General features: G+C 32.4%; 1 protein-coding gene across 1 annotated transcript in view; it reads right to left on the reverse strand.

The window, feature by feature from the left end:
* Positions 1-520: 520 nt before the first annotated feature.
* The window catches only part of URI1 (URI1 prefoldin like chaperone), a 64,870-nt gene continuing 55,107 nt past the window's right edge, over positions 521-10,283 (reverse strand). The window contains 7 exon segments of the mRNA XM_036833299.1: positions 521-2,203; positions 2,206-2,277; positions 2,280-2,298; positions 5,045-5,294; positions 6,082-6,224; positions 7,992-8,328; positions 9,653-9,827. Of these exon segments, the coding sequence (XP_036689194.1) occupies positions 2,118-2,203; positions 2,206-2,277; positions 2,280-2,298; positions 5,045-5,294; positions 6,082-6,224; positions 7,992-8,328; positions 9,653-9,827 (1,082 nt within the window). The 3' untranslated portion in view covers positions 521-2,117.

The raw sequence follows: 10,283 nt of genomic DNA on the forward strand, positions 1-10,283 counted from the left end.
GATCCTATATAGGATCTTGGAACAGAAAAGAACGCCTAGTAGAAAGTTGGTGAAATTCAAATATGATCTACAGTTAATAGCACTGCACCAAAGTGAATTTCCTGGTTTTAATAATTGTGTTATGTTCATACAAGATGTTGTAATTTTAGGAGAAGCTGGATGAGGGGATATATGGGAACTCTACTATTTTTTGCAATTTTTCTGTAGGTCTAAAATTAGTTCAAAATTAAAAGTTAAAAAAAATTCAGTCTGTTCTGTTTTACAACTTAAAAGAGAACACTTAAGACCAACTTCATTTTATCATATTGAATATTGAATTTAATATGAAAAAATAAAGCTATAAGGTTAAGTTACAATTTGAAACTTTAAGACTGAAGCTATGAAGTGGGGCAACACTACTTCATTTGGTCTTCAGCAGAAAATCGAATACTTCTTTGTTCCTACTACCATCTTGTTCCATGAGGGAACATCTTATTTGCACGAAGAAACATAAACTACATAAACAACAACAGGCTCAAGATGAAGTTGAAGAACATGAGAAATTATTTAATGACAGTACTCTTGAAATCATATGTCTGCAAAGAACACCAGAATAATCCCACAGTGAAGTTTGTTTCTGGGGGAAAATCTAACACAGAAAGGCTCACTTGACAAGCAGTTGAGTTGGGGCTCCTTTGTGTGTATGTGATTGTACTCTTGGTTGTTTTCTTTTTTGTGGGGAATTGGCTGAGAGAAAAAGTTTTTAACTAAAAATACATGCACAGTTGATCAAAATTTACTAAAGAACAAATCTTCTACATTTTTAGGCAGTCTTTTAAAATCAGTCCTCTGTTCTGATCTGAATTATCCATTAACTTGTGGGGATTCAGGCTCACCCCCTTATTATTAAAATACATATTCATAAAACTTTTATAGTTGTGCTGTTCTAGTTACAAATAGCTTCTACCTTTCTAGGACATAATTTCACTTTGTTTAAGCAAGAATTCATTAAAGAAGCTATAAATAACCTTTAAATATTTAGCCATGAACAGAGGGTGGACTGGCCTTGATGGCTTATTTTAGTACTAATGCAGAATGCTTTTTAAAAGCTACATTTTAGCATGCATCAAGCTAATGATTAACACTTGCAGTGTAATTTTCAACGTTAGAATAAATTTCTCTTTATTTTAAGGAGTTCTACCAAAAGTAAATATGTTTTTCAATCAGTTACTGCTAGGAAAGTAACCTTAAAGAACGAAAATGTTTGGGAGATTAAAACGTACAATTTCTTATTTTAAATTTTTATTTATTTATTTATCTATTTATTTATTTTTATTATCTAGACAACCTTTCCTTCTCTCCCAAAATATAATGCCAGTTAAAACTGCACACACTAGGGAAGAACTGCCTATGGAACTGTAAGAATTCAAGGATCCATTGTGTGGTGCATGGAACATACATATGAATCAAATACATTTCTATATTTGATTCTGAATCATAAAGTTCACAACATTTTAGAGACCAAGTTTCATAAAATTTTTACTTAAAAAAAAAATTTACAAAATACCATTCTTCCAATCAAAGAAACTTTCCCTTGGGTACATGCAGCTTTCTGTCTTAGAGATTACAGAATGACAGGCAAAGGGGGAGAGATTTTTTCAATAGCCACCTAGCTGCAAAACCTACAAGAAGTAGATTTTTTAAAGTGCCTTTAAATGCTTAGCAAGTAATATAATTGTTTGAAACTATTTGAAATTTTAAAAGTTTCTTTAAAATGGTCCATATGGTATGCACAATATCACAGCTGGTACAAAACTGCCAGTATTTAGTTCAAAACACAAAAACAATGCATATGAACAGTATTCTTTGAAAATAATTCAAATGCTGCCACTACTTCATAAGGCAAACTTAAACAAGAGTGTTGACAGTATTCAGAGAATTAACGAAACAAGCTGATATTAAAGTATTTAAATATTACTTTGATTTCTTTTTAACACCATTGATAACAGTAAGAGAACTTGCTGTTAAATTAACTCAGGATGCCTTATTTCCAATTACATGTAACATATTTTGCTATATATTTCTAAACACTGCAAAACTAGGTTTTAGGATGTAAACTCCCATTTCCTAGGCAGGCCCTAGTTTTTCTGCTGCAATCTGGCAGCTTTGAACTTTGAAACCCTCTTTGCAGTTCCTTCTGATACTTCTGACAGAACTTCTTTCGTTCTGGAATGGTGGGTAGCACAGGATGAGCCATGGCTGGGTGTGGTGTTAAGGAAGGTGACAAAAATTCTTTTCTATTACAGTTCCAGAAAAAGCCTGGAAGACAAAAGTCAGATTATGATAATAAAATGCAAATAAGGTGCCCACAAATCTTTATCCTGTATTTGCCATTAGACATTTCTTTTCATTAAAAGTAATTCATAAGATTTTTTTGATAGACAGAACTATAACATCAAAATACAAAGTGCTCATAGAAATCAAGTACCATTAAAATATATCTTAATTACACCACCAAATATAAGTAGATTTTTTAATAGTACACATGCAAGAAAACAAAAATGTAAAAAACATGTTCACATGGGATTTTTTTAAATGGGTAAATAAAAGGTCCTCAACTTTCATACATTCATTATATCCAGACCATGCTGTGAAAAATAATGTATTAAAATTAGAATTCTATTAGGGTGTCAAACATCAGCTGATGAATGAGCTATCCTATGGTGGCCATGCTGCCTGTGAGCCAGAGCTTAGTTTCAGCAGCAGTGACATCTCTTAGGTGGTTGTTCATTCATGCAATTATTTGCGTATTTATTGCATCTTGCCTCATTTTTATTTGAGATCAGTGGAAACTGAAAATTGAAAGTGCTGGTGCTAGTGGAAATAAGTATCAGTCTCAAATTTTCATACAATTAATTCAATGAGAGAAATCAAGGCACCACAAAAAATGATTCTTAATCTCAACCAGATGTTTGCTGGACCTTAATTTGGTCAACTGTATGTAATGTATGTATGTAATGTGTACAAAATGATGGAAATAAAACCAAAGATATGTCTTTTTTATGTACAGATCTATCAAAATCAAGAAGTTATGATTTTTCCCCAAGATTTCTAGTATTTGAAACCCCTCACTTTCATCTTCTAAAGACTCATTACGTACAACTAAAATTTGACATGTAAACTTCATGTATATTTTGCTTGACTTTGTCTACAAGTGTACAAAATGACAATGTATCACTTGAATAGTTTAAAAAGCCAACCTCCACCAGCTTGCCCCACCAAAGAACAAAACCAAATGCCCTGACCCTCCCACAGTACTCTGAGACCTTGGGTGGAGTCCAGCTCTTAAAAGAAATTCAAAGTCTACTTTTCTAAAAACTCTATTTTATCACGATGAGCACAGAGCCTTCTTATTATACTAAAAATGCTTTTGAAAAAGAGAATATTTTAACATTTAAAGATATCAAAAAAGATATCTTTCAAAGTACTTGCCATATCCCATGAACTATTTATTTTGATGTGTAAAAAAATTTATAGCATCTAGGTGCTAACTGTAACAGTTCAATACAAATGCAAAAGCTATTAAATAGGATGAAATGAAAATAAGTTCCAGACTTGAGCTCTAGCTATACCACAATATATTAAGTCCTTACAAAAACCTAATTTTCAGATACTTAAAAACAGCAAAAGTCTACCACTTGTTTTTCTAACAGTAGGGAAGACTATTAAATAAGTTAAGATACTCTCCAGGTCAACTGAAATCATTATATTGGGAGAAGGGAAGGAGAATATTCTAATCATACATACTGCCCCTAATTACCAATGACCCCTCCATCCCCAGTTACCATTTAGTACAATTAGTACCACTTAGGGACTATTTAGCAAAAGCAACAGAAGTTTTACATATGTTTATTCATATATAAAGATATATATTTTTATATGTATTTGACTTATACTCAAATGGGTATATCAGTTTGATATGGGTATGAGTTCCCCAGTCTTCCTAAATCCTTCTTAAATTAAAAATCTGAAATACCCACAAAACATAAGAGTAAAAAAATATCAAGTCTGGGTATAATGGAAACCATAACATTCTTATTTTGGTATCTCCCAATACCCCTCCTTTCCCCACGCAAAAAACTATGTGCAACATGGTTGGTAAGAGTATATGTGTGCACTCATTTTTCTGAGGAGAGGATCTCCAGCTCTCACTAAATTGTAAAATGGTTCCACAATTCCAAAGAGTTAAAAATTTCACTGGCACGAGCCAAAACATAGGACTATAGATAATTATCTGTCATGTATATATTTTTTCTTTAACTCAACCAAAGCATTTAAAAGAGAAAAGTACAATCTGCTACTTGAACTAGCATAAAATGACTCTAAGTCTGATCTAGTGGAATTTATTTAAAATAAGCTGCTAAATAATTTTCTAGACATGGGACTTCCCTGGCAGTCCAGTGGTTAAGACTCCATGCTTCCACTGCATGGGGCATGGGTTCGAACCCTGGTCGGGTAACTAAGATTCCACATGCTGTGTGGTGCAGCCAAAAAAAAAAAATTCTAGCCAAAAATGAAATACATACGCTAATTAAGATACTTTAAAATTCCTATTTCACAGAAATAGAACTTCAAGAGTGGTAATACTTTCATTTTGAACTACTTTATTATAATACCTATATTGTGTTTGCTAGTGACTATTAATTTTTTATAAATTATTAATTATCAAAAAAGCACAAGCCTAGAATTAATTAATTAGGATCTATGACTTTTGAGACTAAATATATGTATGAACTAAAGAAGCTACAAGATAAACAATGCTATTACTCTGTCGATTAACTTCAATAAATAATTATATAAAATAATTCAAGAACAGTTAAGATTAATGATTTCCAGACCATACCTGGAAGATTCAGCAGCTACAATTTTTAAAAAATCTTTTCAACTCCAAAATGGGGAAAATGAATTGCATACCCCTTTGAAATGGAGCTACCACCACCTTTTTAACTCACAAAGATTGGTCAAAGATACTATATAAAATAAAGAGTTAAAGATACACACATACCTCAGGTGTTACTGATAAAGGCAAAAGTTTCTTTTGATGATTTTCTTGTTGTTCCTCGTCCAAAATGCTCTCATTAGCATCACTACAAGTGGCCTCTTCACAGCTAATGCTCCTCAAGACTCCCCGTCTATCATCGAAGTCAGCAGCACTGCTTTCACTGGTATCACTGCAAACACTGTTCTCTCTACTGCGAGATTTCAGGATGGACTTACGAGGGACATATTCTCCATTCACGATATCAACAAAGACTCTATAATATCAAAAAAAATACACTCTTTAGTTAACTCATAAAACTGAGGATAAACTTACAAGGATTTTTAAAAATCTTTTCTAGAAATTAATCTGAAATGTTTTATTCAAACTTATATCCAAAATTTTCACCATCACAATAGTTCTGTAGCCTCGAATGATGTATTTACATTACTTTTATTATTGTTTGGCCTAATAAAATACAGCCGTTTATCTATACACATGTTCTGGGTGATAACAGCGTGATTTGCCAAAATTCTACATATATTTTAGACCTACTCAGAAGTCATTTAGCAATTTTCACTGTTTTACAAATAAGCGTCATGAAAACAGTAGGTATTTTCAAATGATAGCTTTCTCAACAAACAATACAACAAAAAATTGGAATAGCATACTTAACTTCGACGCTGTGGAAAGGTAAAGCACATGCCAAGCACTGTCACAGCTGTGATAGGAAAGTGCTGCCCCAGCACACTAGAAACACAAACTTTCATTCTAAAGTTAACATACAACATTTTTTGACTAGATTGGGAATGTTTTAAAAGCACTGGCAAAGAGGGGCAAAAGCAAAAAACCAAGCAACATTCCAATTGCTTTGAACTGAGAAGCTGGGGTGGGGCTCGGCAGCTCCTGTGAGAGCCTTTAAAACACTAAGCTAACTCTATCAGAATACCTCACTTTTCAGTGAGAGCCTTCTGTGTTACAAGCAGCCTTTTCCTGTATATACTCAGTTGCAAGAAATGAGAAGGGAAGAGCAGACTGCTCTGCTATCTGTGAATACCACTCACCTGTAAATGTCAGCAGGAGTCCTGATCATAGGCAGATCTTGGGGAGAATGACCACTGCCAGAGCTGTTCTTTCGCTTACGTTTGGCTTCTTCTTTCTTTTCACTGAATTTTAAAGTGGTATTTTTTCCAGTATTTATTCGTACCTAAAAATTTCACAGCAAAAAATTATGATCCTTTTGAGAAATCAAGGCCAAAACTAAAACCAATAAACTCTACAATTAAAGAAATAATAGTAATAGAGGCAGTTTACATTTTTTGACACTGAAATGATGTGCATTATCAGCTAAGGCTAACAAGTCCTTATCTTATCATACTTCTATAGTATTAAATTATACCTTAAGTGACCAATTCTAGTCATCAGTGACTTTATTATTATACAGAAAGCAAAATACATACAAACTAAATGCTAGATTATTATAAGCTTTCACATTACCCATTACTTTAAGTTTTTGGCTTAAATCATTCATTTCAAAACAAAGAGCACAATTAACCAAAATAAATATTCAGTAAGAATATAAAATTTAAGTCATAAAAACAATATTAGATAATGCTTAACTATTTAGAATTTTTAAAATACCTCTAATTTTTAAAAATTTAAGGACCAAAAAATAAAAATCAACCCTGTTCAGGATTAATTCATTATTCTTCTATCCCTACTCGGCATTTACACCATCTTTCCACATTAATGACTGCTATTCCCCATAACATTCCTGCAAATATTATTTATTCTTCCTGTTTTATCTAAATGAAAACTAATTTAAAGCCTGAAAAGCGAATCACAAAACAAACTTTTTTCCTGGCTAATAGGTCAATTTTTTCCAAAGAATTCCAAGATGCTCCTTTTAGTCTGAAGTATTAGAATATATATTTTAAAACACTATATAAGTATTTCACTTCACATTAGAGCAGGGAAAACCTGACCTAAGAAATAGCAAATATGTCTTAAACACGTTTCATTAAATAATAATCTCAGGCATTTAAGGCTGCTACCACAGACCCTTACCTCTGATACAGGCAAATCCTGCAAGGGTACCTTGTTGTGGTTAAAAAAAAAAAAAAAAAAGCACCAAACTGAGAAAAAGGAGTCCCTGTTTAATTACTAACTAGCTCTATGGTCTTCTAGGCCCTAAGTTTCCTTGAGAAAGACAAATTAGAAAGATGAAATTCCCGGTGGCTCCTTAAAGCAGTATTATGAGGCCAAGAGAGCAAGGGAATGAGTTTAAGGTCCTTCCTTCAGTGAGATCCAACCTGCTTTGATCTGGGATTTTAAAACTGGGTATTCTACAATAAGTATGGAGGGAACAAAAAGTCTTTTGATACTAAGAAAATTTAAAAACCTGTATTAGAAGATCTCTCTGTAGTAACCCCAGCTCTAAAATATCAAAATTCTAAAACCATGATTACCACCCAGAGATGTTTATATTTAATTTGTGAGAAATGGAACTAATTTTTACTTCCTTCTAAATCTTTCCTTTTTGCTCATGATGCTCCTATTCATTTTATACCCAAATAGAAACAACCGGATATAATTAAAAATTTAACTAATGCAAGTCACTTTCGTCTTAAATACACCAAAATGCCCAAATTAACTCTAGAATTCTTAAGAAAGCTTTCTGAATGAAGGACAGGTGGAGTTACAGTAGCTGTCACTCAAAGTCATCTCCTTCCAGACCCCCAAATTTCAAATTCTATTGTGGCTTCAGAGAATGGACCAATACCAGCTAACTAGACTTTTTTTTTCCTTTTTCTTTTTAGATAAATTGGTCAGAGCAAGAGGCAAAAACTGGTTTTCTTGTTTGGCACTATCAACAATATTAATCCCTGTTAATATTGTTCTTCTAAAGAATATCATAGATGATCTCTAATATTCAAATTATATGAAAAATTAGTAAAGTTAAAAGTATACAAACCCTCTTAGGTTCGACAGTATGAGAAAAATATATTGTTGGTATAGAATTATCTTCAGCCCCTAAGGTATCATGGTCATTTTCATTATCACCACCATCATCATCATCATCATCTTCTTCATCTTCATTATTGTGATAAGAATTTGAACCATTCATTGAACAGTTCCAATGACTATTCACTTGACCATTGAACAGTTCTGAATTTGTAACATTCTGATAACAATTGCTGGGAGTGAGAGAGTCCGTTACTTGATTCATCATATTCACATTTATGTTCTGATCTTCCTTTTCCTCTTCAGAGGACGTATCTTCTCCATTTGCAATCACAGTATCAGGCTTACTAGGAAAAGAAAATTAACAAGATCAAACAAACACACTAGAATTTTACATATTCTAATTTGCACTTAAGTTCAAAGGGTAAAAACTAAGGTTTTGCATAAGGTATTTTTAAACTAGATTTCTAGGCTAATAAAATGTTTTGAAATGAATTAATAAAAAATAGTTTCTATGCTAATTCTATATGTTGTAGTTATTCAAACATAAGTAGAATACAGTAGATTTTTTTTTAATCTTTGCAAGGAGGATATTGGCCATATACAATAAAATACCATACAAATACAATCATAAATTTGTAAGAAATCACAGAGAATATGTTATCCCTATTTAAAGATCAGAAACTACAACCACAGAACTATAACATATTCTTTTCTATTTCTATAATCAAAATATTTTATAAGCATGTATTATTGTAATTTTAAAAAATAAAAGATTTCTACATATGTACATGATTTATACACATACATACACTTCTCATGCTTCATTCTACAAAGGATCTGAGGACCTTATAAAAATAACAAAACCCAAAATGCAACGAACTGAAATAACAACACGCAAAAGTAGAAAAAGAATCATGACCAAGAAAATCGTAAGATTAAAAACTGATTTACAAAAATTAAACAGTATCAGTTAATCAAAAAGACCTAAGTATAGGTGAAATGGTAGTGAAAAAAATATCCTTTGTGCTTCATGTCTTATTTTTCACAGTAACTAATTCTGCATATCATTTAAGCAAAATAATATAGGAACTTCTATAGTAACAGTTTTCACTGAGCACTCTGATAATTCTGAGTGAGTGCTAATACGTATTTCAAATGGCAATTTGGTAAAGTTTTTCGTATCTATAACTACTTGACCAGATTACAAATTACCTGCTCAATAAGCAGAAAAGTTTGCAAAGGAAAGCAAGGATAAACATTTTACAGCAACAAACTTAAACTGAATGCCCATATTTCTTTTTAACAAGTCATTCAAACATACAGCATTATCTTGACTACAGTATAAAAACAACTCATTTAAAATATAATATATAAAGCATCCATAATTATTAAAAGTGAAGTATCTGTTATATCTTATTTTATTATACAATATAGGGCTGAAACCTTATAATAAAAAATAGGAATATTGATTTTGTGTATTTCTGTACACACACATGCACTGGCATGTGCATGAACACATGGCCTTAAAAGAAAATATTCTAGAGAATTAATATTTATTTTAGGGTGGTAGGGTTATTGATATTTTAGTATAGCATGCTTTTCTGTATTTTCTTCAATCAGCACATATTTTATAAGGAAATGTGTGTAAGGAACTTTGTCATTAGGTACCTATCAATATCAATTTCACCCAGCAATTCTTCTTGTCTCTCTAGTTCTTCAAGTCGATCCCACAGTTCCTTATCAGCAAGCAGGTCCTTGGATTTTAGATCATTTGAGAATTCTACTTCAAAAATATCTGAAGTTTTTGGTTTGGAGTGAGGTTTATGAGCAATTCGGTGTTTTGCTATTCAAAAAAAAAAAAAATGGCTGTTAAAAGCCAATTTTTAAAAGGCGCAAACCTAGACTTAATAAGATTTTCTCTTGGGGTGAGGAGGATGTTGAGAAAGAGGGGGTCATGATTTTTAAGCCAAACAGTAGACCTCCAAGGATGTATGTCTCTTAGAATCTTGCTACTTAAGAGTGTAGTCCAAGGACCAGCAGTACTGGCATCCCTGGAGAACATTTCAGAAGTACAGACTCTCAGGGCCTCCCCAGACCTGCTGAATCAGAATCTGTATTTTAACAAGAGCCCCAGAGGATTCACAAGCATATTAAAGACTGTGAATAGCTGCTTGAGAGCTTCAAAAATGCATAAGCAGAAATGGTCACAATGCACTCTAGCTATAATGCAAAATTCAACACAAGTAATACCCATCTTCTATCCTTACTCAAGAGAATTTAGTTACTAAAGTAACACATA

Source organism: Balaenoptera musculus, chromosome 19 (genome assembly GCF_009873245.2).
Source record: "Balaenoptera musculus isolate JJ_BM4_2016_0621 chromosome 19, mBalMus1.pri.v3, whole genome shotgun sequence".
NCBI lineage: Eukaryota > Metazoa > Chordata > Mammalia > Artiodactyla > Balaenopteridae > Balaenoptera > Balaenoptera musculus.